The sequence below is a fragment of the Myxocyprinus asiaticus genome, chromosome 41 (assembly GCF_019703515.2).
Source record: "Myxocyprinus asiaticus isolate MX2 ecotype Aquarium Trade chromosome 41, UBuf_Myxa_2, whole genome shotgun sequence".
Classification (NCBI taxonomy): domain Eukaryota; kingdom Metazoa; phylum Chordata; class Actinopteri; order Cypriniformes; family Catostomidae; genus Myxocyprinus; species Myxocyprinus asiaticus.
Genome location: NC_059384.1, coordinates 9,565,572 through 9,589,272, shown reverse-complemented (window position 1 = coordinate 9,589,272; position 23,701 = coordinate 9,565,572). Strand labels below are relative to the sequence as shown.

Below are 23,701 nucleotides of genomic sequence, written 5' to 3'. Positions count from 1 at the left end.
CGTGTAAACGGCCCCTTAGACTGTTGACATCTTTGAAACACACATAAACAAAATTTGCATTCATTACAGATTCCCTGACTTAATCCTTTATCAGAACAAGTCAGTACTTGTGAATATGGCATAGTCTGCATTAAATTAACCAGACTGTTTCTATGGTGGACCCCAGAAGAGCAGCTTTGGCATTAAAGTCGAATTAAATATATTTTTACTGCGTTTTCCTTGAGGCAGCTATTGCACCTTGTCTCCCACAGTGACCAGACTGGAACGAGATTGTTTCATTTCCGTTAGCGATGCTACCATGCCGACGGCAAAGAGACCCAGAGGGCTCTCGATGTGTCCCCTTCATTACATCAGCAGCACTGCTCTGCGTCGTATCAACACCATGAATAAAATGTTACAGGTGATAAGAAGATATGAATGTCAAGCTACAGAATGTGCAGTGTGGAATCTGAGACCTCCAGCCAAACTAAATCGGTACAAACACAGAGGCCTCATCAGGATGCCATGCATGCCGATAACTTCTTGCAGGTTAACAGCTTTGTTTTGTTTGGTTGCTGGGCTTACCTTGTTAGTTAGGACTGGCAAGCTATTTTTACCAGCTAACATAAGTACCTCACTGTCCACATGTAGAGTGTCACAGTAAAACAACCCATTTTTATGGATGTTACTCGTGTAGTTTAATTTGTCTCAGAAGTCTATTACTTGCTGTTTATGTGCAGTTTAATGACCCACCATAATATAGGTGACTAATTTGCATCATATGTCATTATTTGGTGGGAGATTTTATGTACGCAAGCTTGCTGACATTTCATAGAAGCAACAGATTCATGTTTGGGTGACAGGTGCCAGTTTTAAAGAGGACGTCCTATAAGTTGAATAGGATCTTAAGATTTGACATTTCCTTCTACTAAATTATATATATATATATATATATATATATATATATATATATATATATATATATATATATATATATATATAAAAAAAACATAGAGATAATGAGATGCAAATCAGGGAGTCTGGAGAATAATGCCCTATCATTTATTCTTCCCATGTTTACCTGCAGTGACCGAGCAGTCATTTGTCACTTCGAAACATGATTCAGTGGATCACATTTATCAGCCCCTGCACGCACATCTCTTTGGACACAGCACTTTAATGGTTTTAATAATGATCCTCCATACTCAAACACAGGGTCGTGCACAGACATTTTGAGGGGCAATGGCATCCCCCAGATTTACGTTTTATGTGTTTATTGTTATATAGAATAGTATTGTCTACATTTGGGCCCGCTCAAGCAGTATTGAATACTAATGCACATTTGTGACGCATTTTAACCCGCTCAACTGTCAAGCGGCCCTCCCCCTATCGATTCTGATCCGCTGCCCTGCAAAACAAGAGACGCGACGCAATAGCCGAAGACGGTCATCTAGCGCATGTTTATATATAAAAAATAAAAAAAACAATAGAAAAAAATACATGGATAGTTTTACTATTCATCATGTATTAATTGCTTTGGCACTGTGGATAAAAAGCATCTGTAAAATGAATATTTACTAATAAAATTACATTTTCCACAATGGCACCTCAGCCAAAGGGGCAGTGGCTTGGGCCACGGAGCCACCCCCCCTGTGCACATCCCTGCTCAAACAGATCATGCACTTGCGTGAGAAAAAGAGACGGCAGAGAACAAGTGCCTTTACTTATTGGTCCTATTGAATTCCATTGTAAGTGCCTCACTGTAACCTGGATTTTTGCTTTTTTTAAAGAAAAGGGGGGACAAGTTGAAATGATCTTTTATTATGCCATAAAAGCTGTCGATTTAGCTTAACTTGTAATGAACTCCGGTCTATGGACAGCATCTGTGGCATGCTGTCATTTACCAAAAACAACAATTTTATCTTGTCCCTCACCTTGTAAAAAAACGAAAGGGAACATATTTTTTGAAACTTTTGATGAAGTTGATGAATTTCTGGTAATGCATTACTTGCATAGTTTCTCCATGTAAACAAAGCGTTATGTATAGTCACATCACGTCTGAGAGCATTTTCTCACTTTTTCTTGTCAGCTTCCCATTTAAAATCTCTGAACTTTCTATCAGAAACTAGAAACAATGTTTATGCTTGGAATAACATAAAACTTGCAACCTGATTTAAAGTTTAGATGTGAGCAAGTGTTGATCCTTTTAATTTACTGTCTAAATTAAGCCTCAAGAATTGCAGTTGCACAGAAACATATACACACACATAAACACAAGTGTACTGTAAGTTAAGCTACTCTATTCTGGCCTTGCAGAACTGTTTCACATAACACCATCACAATTTCTTTATGTCAGGACAACATCTGTGCAACAGAAACATCCATCTTTTGCCTTTCTGATAGAAAATCTATTTGTGTGTTTAGAAAATGAACTGGGGAAAGAAAAACCTCCCTGTCAAGTGTGGATGTGCTTGCATGGTGTTTCATGTCCTCACTGGCTATAGGCAATGTACGTATAACCATATTAAGTGCAAAGAACATTTAAACATATCCATCCCTGAGGGATAAATACATTCACAAGTGCTTTGTCATTTCTTGGTGTGCTATAGAATAGTAATATACAGTATAAACAGCATAGTAGAAAAACTTCACAATCTCAGAGAAAATTAATTCACTTATGTTGACATGGTAAGTATTGTAATAAATAAATGTGCAACAGTGTCAATCTTTCTGCATAATTCATATTTTCATGTGTTTAATGTTCTAATTTCTGCTATACCCATATGGCTTACAGTAAATTTATCCAATGCTCTTAGAGTTGTTCTGTGTCTTTTTCTTACTGAAGACTCCACTTACAACACACTCCATATTCATTGTCTCTTCGCCATTTGTATTTTTTTATTTTATTTTTTTAGATTATTCAAATATTTTTTTCTTTCTCTTGTTTTTCTTTCATTGAAAGTTTGACCTGTATTTAATTATTTCTTCTCCAGTGGGACAATTATAAATAACCTATCTTTAGAGAGAGAAAAAAATAATAAAAACAGGGAAAAATAATGATGTGGATTTTGCTGAATCTTTGACACCATGTGCAGTATTTTTAAATCACATTCAGGAAGCTTTCAGAATACCTCCACATGCAGATGCACATTTACTTGAAATGCAAATGATTTACAAGGTCACTCTGGTCTCTAAGAACTGGTTCCAATTTTTTCTCCCTCGAATGTAATTGAACTCCGCGATTGAAAACCCACAAGTGCAGATGTTTTATTTCCTCTTTTTTCCTCCCTTTTCCATGACAGGTGCAAGTGCAACCTTCACGCCAACAGCTGTATCTTTGACAAAGAGAAACTGATTTGCGAGTGTGAGCACAACACCACAGGGCCTGACTGCGGACGCTGTAAGAGGAATTATCAGGCCAGAGCTTGGAGTGCTGGATCATATCTCCCTATCCCCAAGGGCACAGCAAATATTTGTGAGTACACACACACACACGCACACACACACACACACACACACACACATACACACCCTTTCCACTTACTGGAAAGAACAATATGGGCTCTATGTGTGCGGATAACAAGGCACATATGTCCTTTTATTCTGACCATAAACCATCTCTCCTGCTGTCCTACCTTTCACAATACGCTCAATGTTGTCTTCCCAGAAGCCATTACCCTACTTCCACTTTAAAACCAGGTTCTCACTGGGACACCGAATGGTGAAAACAGTGATTTCTCAACTTCAACAATTGTTATCCAACGTTCTAAGGGGACCTCAATCAATGGAAGGGGGTGCAATGGCAGTCTTGGGGTGGCCACCGGATTCACCAGCTGACATTCACGGCATGCTGCACACCACCTGCGAACATCCCTGTGAATGCCCAGCCAATAGAAATTGGCCATTACGGAACAGGAACAGGATGAGGGGAAGGAGAGGGGGAGGGAGGAGAATCAACATTCTGAAAGATTGTGTTGTGTTCAATTGTGTTGAATTAGAAACTAAATACTCTTTACAGCACAGATGTAGGAACCAAGTACAAACTTTTGGTGGGTCCATGGTTGAATAATGTTGTCAGATGTTAATACCATAGTGCTTTGATATATCACTGGTATTGTAATATTACCATATTACATTTATTAGGTGTGTGCAGTGAAGCCATTATATGTATCTGTATCTGTTGCAATGGCAAAATTATCTGTATCTGTATTCGGATATAACCAGATGCGGGCAGGGCTTAAACCTGAAGTGTGTCAACTAAATGTTAAATATAAATATAAATATAACTCTATTCTATTTATTGTTTCCATAAAGTAAATATGCCTTGTATAAATCAATTATTTCATCTTTTATTATTATTATTATTATTATTATTATTATTATTATTATTATTATTACTACTACTATTATTATTTATTATTTTTACACATGCAGAACAGTGCATTGTTTACTCTGAAGCGCACATAGACCATGTAGGCTATTAATTTCATTTAATCACAGTTTTTTGAGGTTTAATAATCACATATGACTATGTCACTATTTTTAAGTTATTTTGATAATCAGGGAAGCCCTAAAGGATTGTGAAATTAGGCTAATCATGTGCTCTTTAGAAAATTAATAAAAAATCACCAAATAAAAAGTGCCTAAAAATCATATATTGTATTTTGTTTTTCTGAGCCGTGCACAATGATTTAGAGACTTTAATGCAGCCACCATGGACATTTTTATTCATAAACTTTAGTCACATTGGTTTCATAGACTCACCATTGCATTTTCATTCTAGATATGGTTATTTAAAATATTGCTCTATCCCTGTGCTTTTTGTTGGATAATCAGTCTAACGGATATTTTTTCTGTTATTCTGTAGAATTCGTTATCCGTTTTGAAGTCATTATTCATGCCTTTCCGAAAAAGGTATTTGGTTTCAGGCACATCCCCAGTATTTATATTGTACTGCAAGGTACCTCAGAGAATACCATCTCTTTTTGGGGTTTTGTTTTTTTTTTTTGTTTTTTTTTTGTTTTTTTTTTTTACAGAAAGCAGCGGTCACATATGTCAAATATTAGAACAAGAACAGAAGGACAGTTAGCCTTTAGAAAGCAAGTGCTGTCTGTAATTACAGCCTGGGGACTACACCACTGCAGTTTAATTCAAATGGCAGGAGACAGACCTTTCAATCCAACACACAGAATGTTTGCCCAAAAGTAAGCCTAACACTACTAAACATTCACCATATGTTTCCAGCACATAAAGGTTGGATGTAATTCTACATAACACATGACATGCACAGAAATTAGGTGTGTGTAACTTTTCCAGTCTTGAGCAGGTTTGAAGGTTTGTGTGTGTGTGTGTGTGTGTGTGTGTGTGTGTGTGTGTGTGTGTGTGCGTGCGTGTGTGTGTGTGTGTGTGTGCGCGAGTGGAGCGACATATGCCTCCTGGCAGCTGTTGTACCTCATGACTCTCTAGGAGCTGGTGAAGTGTTTTGAAGGACTGAGCTTGACAGTGCATTATTAAAAAAAAAAAAATTTTTTTTAAAAAAAGACTCTGAGCCCTCTATAAAAACTCAACCTCACCTTAAAGCCCATTGTTATAGTCCTGTGTGATGAGAGTAAGAAATCCATAATGTAATAATGCTGCAGATGACAGGATCTAAGATTGTTCCCTTTGGATTAAAAATAATTGGATTAAAAACAATAACATTTCTGGCATAAAAAAGGCAGTTTGTCATTTTAAAATCAATTGGAGATGATTTTACAATACTTTGCTCTTATGCTTGACAGAGCCACCATGTGTTAGGGCAATGGAGACAAGTTAGACCATGTTGGGGTGCAATTAACTGAAACAAGGGACAATACTAATTCGGTTAAGATTGTTTATGTAGATGAATCAGTTCAAAACAATGATTCATAAAAATGTGTCCCTGTGTTAATTAGCCTTAATGTAGTTAGCTACTTTTTGTTAGTAGCTTGTAATGTAGCTAAGTACTTTTTAAAAGTGGTTCACTGAAGTTTAACTTTTTATTAGTGGCTTGTAGTTTACCAAACACTGATGGTAAAAAAACATTAAATTAAAAGTTTGGTGTTTTATGGTATACAGAAATTTGTCAAGTGAGGTACAAGGTGGATGAGTTTTTCTGGGTGATATAGTGTCACCTTTTCTGTTCTGTGTCTGTGTGATTCCTGTTAGCCCGAGTGGGTGAGAAAGAGAAGTGGATATCACTCGTCGTCACAGCGTACTCAGCCTTCTGGGAAGTGGCTGGGTTCTTGCTTCACATCGGAACGGCGAGTCGCAGAGCGATCAGTTCGTGAATTAGCCATGACAGACTATTTCTGCTATCCCGGAGAGGGGAAGTGATGAGGTCGCCCCCATTTTCTCTCTCCTGGAAAAGGCAGCAACAGAACTCATACACAATGTTCTCATGCTGATCTGAATCTAAAACACCTTCTAAACTTGACTAATGTTTGTGTGTTTTATGGGTTGTCAGGATGATGTAGGGTTTCTTGACACTTAGTCAAAACAAGGTCTGATCTACACATTGCCACTGTTTTCTAAAGGCAGCAACTGTAGGGTAGTGTGTGGCGTACGGAGTCTGAAAACATAAGCTCAACAAGCACTCACTAATGTTTAAAAATCTGATGTAGGGATTAGCGAGCAATGCTAATTGTTTTCTAACCACTCTCTTGGCTGAACACACTGGGTAATGCTTTGTGGTTTAAGACAGCAGTTCTTAACAGAAAACTGACTAATTCCTCTTGTCCTGGCAGGATTAAATTGTGCAAATGAAACTTCAAATCAAACTGGTCTGCCCTGCTAAATTACTTGCGATCAAAGCACTTAAAGAGAAACGTGTCCAGACATAAAGGTTTTTATCGCTCATCATTGACCTCGGCTTCAGTCCATGGGGATTAAAAGACAAACATGATATGCGCTTTTATACGACTTATTGATTTTACAGCTTTTTAACATTTAATTATTAGGACACTCAGCAAACAGCACAGGAGCCATGAAATTCACACTTCAGTGAGATCCACCTATGGAGGGGATTCATAATGCCTCATTTACTTCCGTTCAGCCTAGCTGGCTAAGATAGCCCAACACATCTGGAGATGACAGTCGCTATGAGAGTAAATTATTATCAGTGGTGCCGTAGTGTACGACTGATGGCTGGTTTTGTTTTTTAATTAGTATACATAAGTATAGGGCTGCCAGATGCCAATGTGTTTCCCTGGCAATGTTTGGCATCCTTGAATCAAACGGCTTGTTCCTGTACTGAAACTATAACAGCTGTACCCTTCCCAACCCCACCCTCCCTCCACCTGCCATTCTCACACACGTAAAGAGAGAGGGAGATATTGTAAGGGAGAATGACAATTCCAGTTTTCGAAACTGCTCCGCCCTGAACTCGCAGAAGATGTTTACCTTTCTTGTTTTATAACATGAAGTGTAATTAAGCGTGTCCTCAATCCTTGTTTCAGTGTGATACGGATGCTCTAATTAGTGCTATCTGAAAGGCCAGGTGGCCATCTTGTCTTCTCCCTGAAGAGGAGAGTTATTTGTACCGTTTGTGTTATCTAATTATTCATTTTAACATCTCCACCCTGGACTGCATATCCTTCACACACCCCACCATTTCCATGTACATACTGACTCTCATAGTGTCAGTTCTGAAAATTATATGCTTTCTCTTTCCCTCTTTCTTTGTTTTGTGTGATGTTCTACTTATTCCCCCATGAGACCTGGTTTGTTTACTTTGCCTTTTCCACATCTCCGTCGCTGCTGCAATGGTAATCTCTCTTTCAGATATTTGTTTCTTCCATCACAGGATATTCCACCATGCGTTGCATTACCAGAATCTTAACTGTGACTGTGACTCACCATAGGCAATTTTTGTACTTGCCATCTTCTTGTACATCGCCTCTGTAAGTCATTGAGATGGAACTTACTGTAGAAGAGGTTGGGTGAGAGGTTCCACTGAATCACTTTGGCTTGGTCCATGCTGCAGATTGTCACATTTCTTCTTTTTTAAGCCACACGGTTGCTTGTGCTTGTCACAGCACACATCTGGGTGGAAAATGGATGATGGATGGCCAGGAGAAGTAAGTGGCCAGGGAAAGTAATTACCAAATTTGCCTAGGGTTGAAATTTTGTCCACAGAATGGCCAGGTGGACTGAAAAAGCAAACAGATGAGACTTGGTGAAGGTCAGGATGTTGTTCTATCAGAACAACAATAATGAGGCCACCAGCAATTCAGCTACTTCAGTTTCCAAAGACAAAGGCAAAACATCGTGAAAGAGAGCATCATAGAGGTTTTTGGCAAAGGTGTTTTTCATTGGCCAAGGAAATGGGTAGTTTAGGAACAGATTGGCTTTCAAATGGGAAAAAGGAAAGCCGTCACAATGTTTATGCCATCCAGTGGGAATCCCTCAAGCTTGATGCATTGGCAGGCAAGTGAGTGTGGTACGTAGGGCAGGACAGATCTGGTATCTTGCCCAGGTTGGGTTAATTATGTCCTGTCAACCTCTGGGAGGCAGCCTGAAAAATTAACTGTCAGTATAACATGTGTTTAGGTGTGTGTGGGTGGATTTTATTTTCCCAGAAGACTTTCTATTCTTTATCATTCTGTGCAGATTCTTTCATGAAGGTAAATCTGTTGCAAAACTCAAGAGCTTGTAGATTTGAATTTGAGAACTTGTACAGTAAATATTTGTACTTGTAAGTTGAAATTTACACTCAAAGCCCCGATGTGAAAACTTAAAAGTAAAATAAGTTGAATGCTGCAGTCTGCACTCACAGACAATAATCCAAAACATTCAAAGATGCAGATGAATAGTCACAAATGTGTAAAATGATGTTCATATAAATGCAATGACAGACACAAACTTGTATTACATATTTACTTTTGCACTTTAATTCAATTTCGCAGTACAACAACAAATCGGCAGTTACAACCTCTCAAATCTGCCATTGCAACTTCAAATCTTCCCGCCTTCCAACAACTTTTGTGAAAAACCTGTAGCAAAACTCACTTGTGTACTTGTAAGTCAAGATGTGAGAGAACAGACTACCAGTGCTGGGTGGGGCCAATGAAGCTGTGACCGATCATAAGAGTTGGAACAACTGAGGCCAGACCAATCAAAACGGATCATCTTAGAATGTGATGACGTCACGCAGCGCCAGTGCCGTTTTTTATAGCAAAACAAGTCCAGCAATGGCTGGCTGATGCAGTGGCAGGATGAGTGAAATAACTTGACAATTAAATGATTAAGAGTGAATTTATCATGTAACAAATCAAATGAGACAATTTGATCACGTTGATCAATGCAGACTTTGGCGCCGACTGACCGCACATGTACTGTCTAAGGATGGCAATGAGAGAATTCTCTGAAGGAATGATTCTGCAGGATGTTTGCATTTAGTAAAACTACATGGGATACTACAATCCAGGCAGCTGTCATATGCCACAAGTTCCATATTTCCATGAAAACTATAAAATATAAAATATAGGTTAGGTATCAATAGGTATAAGAGTGAAGTAAGAAAATCTCAATTATCACCAGAGAACTGTTCCAACAGATAAACAGTGAATTACTGATAACACCAGAGTCATGATAGCTGGCAAATCCTTAAATTGTCATAGTGCAGCAAAATTTGTAAGTGTAAAACACAGAACAACTTGTAAAACAGATTTTCACATCAATGGATAACTATATTAATCATGCTTGCTAATTATCTATAGAAGATTAAAAACCATGTCTTTATTATTTCATTATTATTATTTCAATTTGCCGTTTCCCTTATATTTCCAATTTCAATGTTGCAAATTAGCAAGCAAATGTTAAATCTAAAGAAGTCATACAGTACTTGCTGAGATGAATTGCAATGTAACTGTAATTATGGTAAGAAACTCACTTATGAAATAAAGAAAATATGAAATACATGTTTGTGTCTGTCGTTGTATTTATATTAACATAATTTTACACATTTGTGACTATTCATCTGCATCTTTGAATTCAAAACACAGGTTTTGGATTATTGTCTATGAGTGCAGATTGCAGCGTTCAACTTCAGATTTTTATTTTACAAGTTTTCACATCTGGGTTTTAAATGTAAATTTCATCTTACAAGTAAAAATATTTACTGTACAAGTTCTCAAATTAAAATCTACAAGCTCTTGAGTGTTGCAACAGATTTACCTTCAAAGTATTTTGACAAAATAATTGCTTGATTGTGGGAAAAGGGTCATTTATGGAAAGGTGTTTTTACACAAAGTCAAGGGAAGTATTTGTGTAGAACAGGGGTTGGCAACCTATGGCACGCGGAGGGGTAATCACTGGCACGCCAGCAACGGTGAGAGAGGGGTAGACAATTTTATTTGTATAAATTCCGCACCTGCATTCCAATCTACATCTTGATGTAATCCTTCCTCATGATCACACAGCGTGGTTTCATGAGCTGAATGGGAGGCTAAACAAAAAGTTAAAATGTGATGAGACTGCAGTATACCCAACAGACTGTAACGAAAAATAAACTACTAAATTAGAAAAATGCAAAATAGAAACATTTTCACAAGTGGACTCAAATTTCAGATACAATCACATACATGGGGGGCTTCGGTGCTTCGGTACAGCCATAGGAAAATAAAAAATGGCACTCCATGTCAAAAAGGTTGCCAACCCCTGGTTTAGAATATGGATAGTGAGAATAGAATAAGTGTTGCATACTGCTCACTTTCTAAAATATTTATTCTAACAGCAATGTTTCAGTCTAATGATCTTCTTCAGGCATTTTAAAGGGTTAGTTCAATCAAAAATTTACAATTCTGGCATCATACACACCCTTATGTTGTTCCAAACCCATTTGACTTTCTTTTTTGTGTAAAACACAAAATACATTTTGTGTTCATGCTGTTCTTGTCCATATTATGAAAGCTTAGTTACTATCAAGCTCCAAAAAGGGGCAAAACTAAAGAGAATAATATCAACCAGGTTGGACAGATGGATGGACAAGTGTTTGCTTGCACACACACCCCACTCGGTTGATCTCGGAGACTCAAGTGACCCCAGAGTCTAGAAGTTCAGATGGTAAAAATCAATAGAGTGTGCAATAAACATAAGCAGCCTAATGCGTTTCTGCATCAGGCTTCACAATTCGATTCCTTCTTTCCGACATAATGGAGAGTTCCAGCAGGTAAAGGGGGCTGGAAACCACTGTGATTGAAAGTTAATCTAATGAAGTGACACATGATATTTTGCGTCCGTCTCAAGGCGGACGACTGTCCAGCTAGTAGAAAGGAGAGATTAATAAATAAATAGATTAAAAATGAGGTTATATTGCACTTACATGAATTGTGAGGGTGAATACAAACAAAGACTAAAAGCCTGCCTGTATTTAAAGTAAATATGCTAAGTGGGGCAGTGCTGTATTACACTGTAGATGCTGTTTAGTGCATGTATATAGATGCTTGTATATGTTTCTGCATTTTCGGCCACTAGGCCTGTAACAGTATTTTCTCATTGCAACAGACTTTCAGGTAATGATCAGAGAAGACGGAATGCTTTTAAATGTTGGATATTTAATTAGTGGTCTTGTTAAAGTGAGCCTAATTTTTACTATTGCTCATACCCCTAATCCTAACCCTGGCAACTAAAGTTTTAAAAGCTACTAACATTTTGGCTAAATAGAGATAATGGGCTTTATTTTAAGAACACTATGCCTTAAGTGCAGCACTATATGATACGTCATACTTGCGAAGTCAGTGGGCATGGCCATAAAGCTTTTATATTTGTGTGCAAGTGTGCACTAAGTGGGTTAGCGAAATCACACACGCAAAGCGCTAAAGGGCTGGCTCAAGTGCAGTTTAATTCTGTAGTTCTTCTCTGGTTATTGCACTGTCTATTATACTTTCCATTTCCTGTCAAGCAACATTGATATAAATGAAGACAGCTCATTCATAATTATTTGGTAGTGTAAATGAGCTGTATGCAATAGATTGCATACTCTGTGACTGTATTGTTGTCTGTGCTGCTCAGGACCGCGATGTGTGTTGTATATGTTCTCTGTCAGCCTCTCTGGGACTGTTGACTTGTGTCCTGCTCACCTGTGTCTCACCTGCTTGAACTATTCTTTGCTTCTCTCCCACAGTTCATTGTTTTGAAATGTATATTTGTTATATGTTTCTCTGTTTTATGTTTTATGCTTAATTTCTGGACAGTGTCCTGAGCTTTGGAAAGGCACTATAAAAAAATAAACATTTAAATAAAAATTTGTAACAGGGTTCAATGGAAAGGAGGAGGCGGGAACCGGACGAAGCATCAAAGTAATGTTTTAATAAACTCAAACACAAAAACACACAAACATAAATGCATACAGGGCAGCTACATGTAGCTCTCTCTCTCCCAAACTGCCGCATCTCGTTGCACTTATCCCTCTCCTCGGATGATTAGCCCTGCCCTCCTCCTTGTCACAATATTATTTTATTATTATTATTATTAGTAGTAGTAGTAGTAGTAGTTTTAGTAGAAGTAGTAGTATTAATAATAATAATAAACATATTGATCTACTGACACACAAATCATAATTAGTATTAAAAGTGATTGTTAGTACTTTGATACCATCTGCTGGTGGAATCCCCAAGCTGCAAATGCAGGAACTGAGTTTAGACATTGCGCCATGACTAGATGTGCTTATGAAACGTCTAAGCAGACTAACCTATTTCTCAGTAAAATAGCAAATTGTGCTTTGTGCCACTTTATTAACATACAATAGACCCACAGTTTGCACACACATAGATAACACAAACACTCCCACCTACACCCACTTGCGCTTTGAGCTGGCATGGAAATTATGCTTTGAATTAGCATTCTCAGGAAAATGTAATAAGACGTAGCGTACAATCGTTGCACATAGCACTGCCCCTAGCGTGATCGTGAAAATAGAGCCCAATGTATTCCTTTCTGCCCAAAAAGTCCCATGTGCTATAATTTTCTTTTGTGTATACAGGTGAGTTAAGCTTGCACAAAGCCTTCAGTGCATTCTGAAAGATTTAAAAAGTTTTGAAACTTTCAGAACTTGTTTTCGTCCATGCAGGACACTCTTTGGTGTTGGCACAATAGGTCATGAATACCAGGACGTGATAGTAGATTTTATACTTCCTTATGGAGTTTGTCTGCTATGCACTCTTCTCTCTTCCTCACTCAATCTTCACACATGTTCATTGGAGGTGCCTCCAGCCTTTATTTTCCTAGCCATTTCTCAGCCCTCCTTCCAAAGACATAAATTTGGCTCTTAACTGTCCATGTGAAGCAGAGATCAGGGAGAGAGATTAGATGGCACACTCTGGATCGATGGCACATGGCAGGGGCATGAGTTCAGCTCCCTTCCTGCCACCAGAGCATTGTCTGCAAGAGCTCTCCAGCGTTCAGAGGAAATCCTGCATTCGTTGCTTTCCAAATGGGCAAGCACATCGACTGACTCATCTGTTTGATGTAGCAACATGGCACAGATAATTATACCTACCTGTTTTCTGTTTATTTTTTATTTATTAGGGATGCTAATAAATAAAATGGTCCTTCTTTTAGATGTATTTATTTCAGTGTGTGTTTTTTTTTTATTTATGTTGTCTTAAAGAAGATCTCTGCTGGCATCAAATGATTGAAATGGTAGTCAAGATTTATTTCTGTTTTTAATTGCTTAATGCCTTTTTATTATTATTCAAGAAGACATTGTTATAATTGTAAAATATGCAAAACATCATTATTTCAGTGTTGCTAATTTGTATTTCAGAAGTCTGATTTTTTTATGATAAAATCTCTTTTCTCATCTCTCTTCCAGGTTTGCCAAATAGCGTTGGTCCAGTTAGTAAGTAAACAAACTCATAGCTCTAAATCAACAGGAAGTACGAGATGCACAGCTTTGCTTCTCACTTCCCCTCAAGTCCACTTCTGGTTTAACTTCCATTTCTTATTGACACCACCTGATATAAATTGCAACCACATGTGATTAGCTTGGAAGTTAATTATAACAGGGTTAGTTAAGCTGTTTCTGGAAAATGGCAATATTGCTTTGGGCCATATTAAGTGTTGTGAGAGGACTAATTCAAATGTTGAACCTGACTTCAGAGGCGGATGCTTCACATATACACAGAATAAAAAAAAAAAATCTTAATATGTATTATACACTGATCAGCTACAACATTAAAACCACTGACAGGTGAAGTGAATAACATGTATTAGCTCGTTGCAATGGCACTTGTCAAGGGGTGTATATATTAGGTAGCAAGTGAATAGTCAGTTCTTGAATTTCATGTATTGGAAGCAGGAAAAATGGGCAAGCGCAAGGATCTGAGCGACTTTGACAAGGACCAAATTGTGATGGCTAGATGACTGGGTACAGCATCTCCAAAACAGCAGGTCTCCTGGGGTGTTCCTGGTATGCAGTGGTTAGTACCTACCAAAAGTGGTCCAAGGAAGGACAACCGGTGAACCAGCGACAGTTGTGGGTGCCCAAGGCTCATTGATGCATGTGGGGAGCGAAGGCTAGCCCGTCTGGTCTGATCCCACAGAAGAGCTACTGTAGCACAAATTGCTGAAAAACATAATGCTGGCCATGATAGAAAGGTGTCAGAACACACAGTGCATCGCAGCTTGCTGCGTATGGGGCTGCGTAGCCGCAGACCAGTCAGAGTGCCCATGTTGACCCCTGTCCACCACCGAAAGCGTCTACGATGGGCACGTAAGCATCAGAACTGGGCCATGGAGCAATGGAAGAAGGTGGTCTGGTGAATCACGTTTTTTTTTTTAGATCATGTGGACGGCTGTGTGTGTGTGTGTGCGTCGTTTACCTGGGGAACATATGGCAGCAGGATGCACCATGGGAAGAAGGCAGGCCAGCGGAGGCAGTGTGATGCTCTGGGCAATGTTCTGCTGGGAACCTTGGGTCCTGGCATTCATGTGGATGTTACTTTGACACATACCACCTACCTAAAGATTGTTGAAGACCATGTACCCAATGGCAATGGTATTACTTGATAGCAGTTGCCTCTTTCAGCAGGATAATGCACCCTGCCACACTGCAAAAAATGTTCAGGAATGGTTTGAGGAACATGACAAAGAGTTCTTGGTGTTGACTTCGCCTCCAAAGTCCCCAGATCTCAGTCCGATTGAGCATCTATGGGATGTGCTGGACCAACAAGTCCGATCCATGGAGGCCCCACCTCGCAATTTACAGGACTTAAAGGACCTGCTGCTAACGTCTTGGTGCCAGATACCACAGGACACCTTCAGAGGTCTTGTGGAGTCCATGCCTCGATGGGTCAGAGCTGTTCTGGTGGCACGAGGGGGACCTACACGATATTAGGCAGGTGGTTTTAATGTTGTGGCTGATCGGTGTATTTAAATGGCCCACTGGCATATTGAAGTTCAGGACCTCTCCAGAAGAGGAAAATATCATTTTAATATTAGAAATGCAGGTCTATCTATTATTATCTGGTCATGCCAGAGGCCCTGGGAGCCAGCAGACAGATGGAGTTACTGGAGCTGGGAGGGTGAATAGGAAAACTGGAGCCACAGAGATATTGAACAAGACAAAATGCATGTAGAGCCCTGAATATATTTTTCCACATGCATCACTTTTCCTGGGCCCAGGACAAATATACACCTTTCCTGTTTGGATAGTTCATAGGCAGTGTAACTTATATCATAGGCCTATGCAATTCACACCACAAATCAAATATTCAGTAATCAACATTTAAATTATTGGTTAATTGAGTCTGATTTACATGTTAAACTCTTTTGAAAATAAATTAGTAGTCACACAAGGTGTTAAATATTGCTAAAAGTCATGCATTTAATCAGAAATGAACGTCAGACCAAGTGGACACCTCCCACTCCTCTCCTGAAGTGTGTTTTGTGTTTGGCTGTATAGCATGCCCTGTGCCGCACAATTTCTGCATGTGCTCACTCCATTGTTTCTTATGCAGGTGTCAAACCACCCTCCAACATGCTACCGTACCATGAACATTCATTCATTCAGTCATGGTGAATTTATTACTCATCCATACAGAAAGACACAAAGAGTAGACACTCACAATATCGCCAGGGTCCCGAATAGCTTTTCTGAGATGTTTCTTTGACACAAAACAGAGATGAATCTATAAAAACTGTCCTCTGACCATGACTATAACAATTAAAAATATTGTACTCTCCATTTCACAAAAACTAGAGAGAGAGAGAGAGAGAGAGAGAGAGAGAGAGAGAGAGAGAGAGAGAGAGAGAGAGAGAGTGACTGAGACTGTAAAAGTGTCCTTGAGGATGGAGATGTCATACCCATGCCTGAAAAAGAAAACACTGCAGTTTTCTCAGAGTTGCTTGAGGGTAATTGAATTCTTTATTGACTTTTCCCAATTCTATTTCAAGTTTATTAAGCCTGCCAGAATTGCCCTAATGCAGGCATTAGAGCAAAATTAATATTTTAAGATGGGATTTTGGCTGTACCGGATTGCATTTCATTACTGGGATGGCACTGATTAAAATCTGTCACTTCTCATTTATCTAATTTTTATCTGAATGTTCACTAACACACACATTAATGAAGAGCAGATGCGGTGAGCATCAAGCCTAATCACTTGTTTATATGGAACACATTTTATATCAGTAATAAAGCTCTCATTGTGCTCCTGTGGGTAGCACGATGCTGGCTTTTGCTTATGTTTGTGTCATGTAATATAACAAGAGAGGACAGCTGGATTTGCCCAGCATTCTAAGGGTAGATCTTTTCGGGCAGATCACTGGTTGCCTATTGCTGAATGCCCACTTTCTGTGTCTCACTAGACAAAAAAAAAAAAAGAAAATTTCCATAAAAAGGGTTGTGAAAATGAAACAGTGTTTCTCTGATTATTAGATTAGTTTGATGAACAGATGGATCCAGATTGTGCACTTAATGCATGCTTTGGCACTTTTACAATATTTGTATTTGTTTTGAAGACTTTATTAATTTACAAACTAAATCTAAAGTGCAATCACTATTTAAAATAATTAATAAAAATATTAATCTTTTGTTGGTTTTTAACAAGATTTACTGACAAAAAAAACAACAACTTAATATTCTTCAACTGATTAGGTAAAAGGAAGTAACTAATCTATAGAAAGAGAAACACTTTACAATTAATAATGTTGACACATCCACAGCTAACATTATCTGATTAATCTTACAAAAATAATTGTTTTATGCATATTTCTTTGTCATCTTTAATTTCTGTCACAAAATATTATCGGAGCTTGAACTGAAAACTCATAGTAAAGTTTATGGAATTCTGGAAATCACATGGAAAAAGAGTTATTTCTCCCAATGTGATTGGACATAAAGGCCATTTCATAATGGGTTCTTAAGATGGGTTTCCTTTTGTCAGTATCTTGCGTGTGCATGCATTCTGAGTCCCCCAACCACCTTGTAAAAAATAATAATAATTGTTATCAAATGTATAGACGTGTCCTCACTGGAATTCCTGCACCCTGTCCTCGTTTCATGTTCCCACACACTTGAGGTCAACCATGAAGCAGCACACAAGGGACACAACCATATATGTTTTGGACAGAAGAAACATTTGGTTTTGTCCTCTCGCTATAGTGCTGCCTCTGAGATTGACATGAGACTGCTCCATTTCCAGCCATAATATTTCCACCTCTAAGGAAATAATTAATTGTATGTAATTTTGAGGGTAGTCCCATCAATTCATCACTTAAATTCTCAGTTTCTGACATGATTATTTGCTATTTCCACATCCAGAAACATACTTTAATCATTGACTTAAAAATCAATATTGCAACCAATATTACATGTGTGTACAGGTTGTACTGCACAGTCCAGTGTCACGTTACTTCCAATAGACTGACATGATTTCCTTTCATCTCTGTCAGTCGTCATTTCCATGTTATATAGAGTACGCCACAAAACACAGCTCAATTACATACAATCTCTGGAGAAGATCTGTGATTGGTTGCTTGTTCTCATTGAGTCTATCAGCTCAACTTTATGAATGACCTATCTGGAGATGTGTGTAGCTGTTTATGTGTCTATGAGTCCAATCTGGACCTGTCCTAGTGCATCTGACATCCGACAGCCAGTGCATTCAATTAACTCCTGATTTCTCCTGCTTGCATGCAGTTCGGCAGAACATTTCATCCCTAGGTGTCGCTAACCGAAATCAAGGTAGGGTAAATTTTCAACTTGGATACAATTTCCTTTGATCTGACTCACAAAAATATTTTCAGGCTGCTATAAGAGTGAAGCAGATCTAACAGAATTTGGATGGCATCCATAGTCATTTTTTAAACATTGCTGTGTTATCAGAGTCTGATACATTCCAGATAGACAAACTCCTTTCTGCTTTTTTCTAATTGACTTACAAGGTTCCGACAAGGTTCTGAAAGCAGCAAGATCCTTGAGTAATTGTCCTTCCTAAAAACAATACTGAAGAAACAATCCATCTTGCAAGCTGAACAGCCATAAAGGCACATACACATGCAAATTACTTACATAAGTATACCCTCTATTTTTATTAGGCTTGGCACTCTCTCTGGCCCTCTTAATCTTGTCTCAGCTAGATGTCTTCACGAGTCCAAAAATGTATGCCCAAACCGACCTGGAAATGTACATTTATGCATTTGGCAGTCGCTTTTATTTAAAGCAACTTACAGTGCACTTATTACAGGGACAATCCCCCTGGAGCAACCTGGAGTTAAGTGCCTTGATCAAGGACACAATGGTGGTGGCTGTGGGGATTAAACAAGCAACCTTCTGATTACCAATTATGTGCTTTAGCCCACTATGCCACCACCATTCCATGTACTACCTGGACCCGACTCGTCTATTATTTGAAAGCTTGGACCCTTACCCATGCAGAACCGAGAAATGATGGACCCGGACCCGAACAGGACCCATCTATTATTTGAAAGCTGAGAGCCGGAACCGGCCGGGAGACACAGACCCGATCGATCGATTTCACAGCTGATTGCTATTAACAACTTAATTTACAAGTTGTGAAAACAAAACTTTGTGTCTTACCTAATGTAACGTTAGTAGCCTTCTCCCCTGTGCCTGGCCGTGATGCATATAATCTGTCCTCCTTGCCAAGAAAGTTGGTAAAATACATCCAGGTTTCCTGTGATTCCTCTCTTGCTGATTGAAACAGCATAGCTAATCCACTCATTATTTCAGCTTCAAAAGTCCACTTGCTGTCACAGTGACAGATGATAAACGGGACTTGTATAGAATCAGCTTTGCAGTTTTTTTTGTATCTCGCATTAAGATAACTTCGACTGTTTGCCCTTTTGAACTATAACAACGATTGCTCGTTCATAGCCACGGCTGCTACCGTTAGCATTGCTAGTTTGTTATTGTGTGCCTTAACTCCGCTCTGCCTCTGATGTCACTCAGGTCATTGTGGCTCCACTCTGTTTTTCACCTTATTACCCGCCCACACTTTCTCATCCTAATTTTACAATGTTGCAAGTCACAACTCACACACACAGCACCATCATCATCAGCGCTGTCTGATCATGGCCGGGTCTTCTTGGATCGACTCAGGTATTACACATAATGTTAAACAGACCCAGGACCCGCAGCAATAGAATGGGACCCGACCCGGACCCGGCTGACCATATAAAACGTGGATCCGAAACCGTACGGGTCCTGGGTCGGGTCTCGGGTCGGGTCTCGGGTCCTTGGGTTAGGGTGGACCCGTGAAGACCTCTAGCCTCAGCCTTGCTTGGGAGAACTGGGAAGTTTTCATGGCTGTTTTAGGTAGACTGATTCAAGGCAATATCAAGTTAACCCATTACATAGATGAGAAAAGGCATGAATAAAGAGGGCTGCAAGTATACAGGGTTGGTTGGCAGAGTTCATGGGTGTTAGGGTGGGTATTGAGGGTTGGAGGTTGGTGAAGGACATTGCCCTTCGAATTGTTTTGTGACTGCATGGTGAGCTGATAACTTTTTCTGAGATTTTTCTGGGATTGTTCTGAGACCTGTCATTCTGCTGTTGTGTTTGACTGGCAGCAGGAATTAGGGATATATATGCTTGACGAGCTCTCACACAAGAAGCCTGGGAAGCTTAACTGAACTAATGCCAGCTGATCAGTTTCTGCCAGCAATGCAAGCTTTTCATTTTCCTGTGCCATCAGAAACTTTCAAATAATAACAGTTGCAGGGAATGGAATGTACACTGTGCAAATTTGTGTTTTGTATGTCAATTACTATTAAAAAACACAGCTTTAAAAAAAAAAAAATGAACTGACACAGAAACAGGATTAAAACAGAATTCTTGTCAGTCACCGAAGACCATTTTATTTATAATTAATTAGTAACACACTTTGTGAAAACTCTGTGAATTCAAATGCAAAATCCAGAAATAATAATAGCCACAATATGTAGAAGGGTTGGCACTCCTAAGAACACATAATATAAAATGTTTATTCTTTCTCAATCTCACAATAATGATGAAAAAATGCCATAAACTGACGTGAAAGTTGTGAAAGCTGCACATACCTATAGGCTACATGATGAGGGAAACCATCTAAAAACCTTAAAAGTCTGTGTTTTAAAATATAGTCTGCATTCAGCGCTTCAGTCAGGGCTTCAGTCAGCAAAAGTACAAAATAAACAAAATTCATATTGATCATCATGTTATCACATTTAGTTCAGTTTTTTATCTTTTTATCATATATTTATCTTTCTCTCTTTAAAGTGTTGTCCTGTGTTCAAGAAGTCCAATCCATGTTCAATGGAAATTATTTATTGTTAGAACAGAACAAAAGCTTTTCTACTTTGTAAATTTTTAAAGCATAATTCCTTAGTATAGCGGTTATCTGATGACAAATGGTAAGTGGCAAAATATCGGTATACCTATAATTATTTGTTAATATCGGTCAAACATTTTCATATCACCATCATTTAAAATTTATTTTGGAATAAATAGTCATGTTTTTATTTGATATATTTTGTTTGTTTTTTGTGTTTTATTTTGTCCAGTAGCTCCTCAAGTTGCTTTGTCAACCATTCCTTCTGTACAAGTTGCAAACAGTAAGAGAGGTAGGAGGAGTATGATTCATATACTCTTAATACTGTGTCAGTGTATGTCATTCAAATTACAACCCCTCAACACCACTCTTCCCTAAATGAATCCAGAATAAGCCCTGTATTTCCAGTACTTTCAGAACACCTATCCTTGACCTGTCCCATTCCAAGAATCTAATCCTCCCTCTCCACTTGCATTGTGTATTTTGCTCTTTATTGTTTTATGATTACCTCCTTCCTGAATTGGTATGTAAACTCTGTCCCATTTACTGATGTGCCAAATGCTTTAGGGACACAAGTCTTTAAAATCGTGGAGACTCAACTTGATGATTCAGAGGGGAAGCATCATGTTCCCTATGTTGGATTAACGCATTGTATACAGTCAATCTTGGTGATCCAGGTTTGATTGAGAACATTGAATCTGATATAATTCCACAGTGGCTGACAAGCAAGAAGCCCTGTCTCTTTTATTGTTGCAGCAAGCCCTCCAAATTTTCCAGACAGGATGATTGGCATATCCAGGCAGCTTTAGAGATCACTTTACAGGAGATATGTCTGTCTCACTCCTCCACTCAGAGGACAGGGGAAAAGGCTGCTGAGAAGGCCTGACCTCAATCCAGATCTTGATAATGACAATCCCTCTATTTCTCACGAAAGCCCGAGCATCAACTCTGGAGGGAAAGACATGGAGGCTTTATGAGCACCGCTACCTGTCCATGACATGTGGGGGACATAGCTGGAGAAGATTTGCCAGACCCATTTGGTTGGGGGCTCTGGGCAGTTGCTTGACCAAGACTCTGTGAGTCTGGGTGAGCGCATCAGTGTGTTATGCCAAGAGCAGTGTCTGAGCATTGAGGTTGAACATCACTTTGAAACTAGGACATACTCTTGCTGGTCCTGGATAAACGTTGTTTGGTTTCTTTGAAGACTATTGGGAAATAGATACGAAGTTGTTTCTGTTTGGTTGTGCTATTTTTCATTTTGGAGCTAACAGAATCAATACTGGGGAAAAAAATGCTTTGTCTTTCATTTTATTGCAGTTATTTTATGGAGAGAATGCAGTTTGTGTACCCATTTTCGAACTGAGGTTTTGTTATTTTGGGGGATATAGAAAATATAAGCCATTGTTTTATTCTCTTGTTTCAAAGTTCCAGCTCCTTCAGTGCACCTTTCCATAATTTGTTTGAGACAACTCTCCATGAGCAATACAATATAAATACATGTGGATGTAAATTTCAAACCTCATGTGCACTCGCACTCTGCCGAGGTTGAAAATGACATCTGCCCGTGTTTTATTTGTACCCTGTCATTTCCATGTAACATTTCTGTTCTTTTTTTTTTTCTCTCCATCACTGTGGTGTGCTCGAGGCAAACTCTCTAATAACAACAACGCTTCTCCATTCATCTTAAGGTGATCATACATCCAACACTGCTGGCTGCATCCATGGCAGTGCCTCCCAACCTTCTGCTGTTTCAGACCATCCAAACCTTGCATGCCATGGTGCCCCACTTCTGCAGTGCCGCCGAAACTTGCACACACTTACCCTAAACACAGCCCATCTCTCTCCCCTTTTTGCAAGACTGCGAATGCTTCAGTCACTCCAATCGCTGCAGTTACATCGAGGTGCTAAACACCGTCATTTGCGTGAGCTGTAAGCACAACACTAGAGGGCAGCACTGCCAGCTGTGCAAGCTTGGATACTACCGCAATGCCTCAGCAGAGCTGGATGATGAGAATGTTTGCATAGGTCAGTCCTCCAGCACTCTCATCAACAAACATGGCTTATCACACATCACACACTCCCCAAATCAGCCATCTGGCCTTCCCTTCTATTGCTCCATCACCCTCCATCCCTTCACTCCCTTCTGTGTGTTTGTCTATTCCTCTGTCGTCACTCAAGTCTTATCACGCATACTTTTGTGCATTAGCAATATCACATCAATCTACATCTCTCCAGTTTTGGGGCAAATAGCATGTGATCCATGGCAGATTATGACAGAAGACACTGTAGATTCACCATCTTAATTAGTTTTTTTTTTTTTTATTAGTTTTTTTATTTTTATGTTTGATTTTAAAAAAGCTACAGCTTTACAATGCTAAAGGCAATAGCAAAGACAGAATTCAGAAAATTAGTAACTAGACAGAAAGAAAGAAGGAAAGAAAGAAAAAGAATAAGAAAGAAAGAAAGAATAAGAAAGGAAATACAGAGAGAAAATCAAAAAGACAGACAAGAAGTCAGACACAGTGAGGCAGAGGTGATGTCTGCCAATACACTTCTATAGTGAGGTGTCTATGAGGACTAGCCCCTACGGAAAAAGGTGCCGCATGCTTTATACTCTGGGAAAGAGAAAGCAAAAGACAAGGAACAGAGCAAGAGAGACGTCTTGAAGCAGGTCATGGCTTTGTGACTTCCACACACATCTTTAGGTGTTACAGGTCACAGACTCTGACCTCCACCTCAACCCAGCAATATCTGTAGTCACAGAAGTGCCACCAAACTGTCAAAATATGTGGAAAGTGCATTATGGGTGAGGTTTATGTTGGTGTTTTAGCAAAACATTAATAATTAATAAGCATTAATTTATTTAGCTTTGAAATTAAACATTTTTAAAAGCACCAGCTCTTAAGCAAAGCCTAAAGGCTGAATTTACA

At 39.0% G+C, this 23,701-nt stretch overlaps 1 protein-coding gene across 4 annotated transcripts in view; it reads left to right on the top strand.

Moving 5' to 3' along the window:
* LOC127431992 (netrin-G1-like) overlaps nt 1–23,701 on the top strand; it is a 180,756-nt gene that overhangs the window by 140,653 nt on the left and 16,402 nt on the right. For 2 of the 4 annotated variants that reach the window (XM_051682705.1, XM_051682707.1), the window contains exons 4-5: nt 3,282–3,454; nt 13,811–13,837. In XM_051682705.1, coding sequence (XP_051538665.1) covers nt 3,282–3,454; nt 13,811–13,837 — 200 coding nt within the window. Of the gene's footprint in view, nt 1–3,281; nt 3,455–13,810; nt 13,838–18,139; nt 18,185–21,006; nt 21,064–23,701 lie in introns of all 4 variants that reach the window. The other 2 variants (XM_051682704.1, XM_051682706.1) reach the window with 2 other exon arrangements.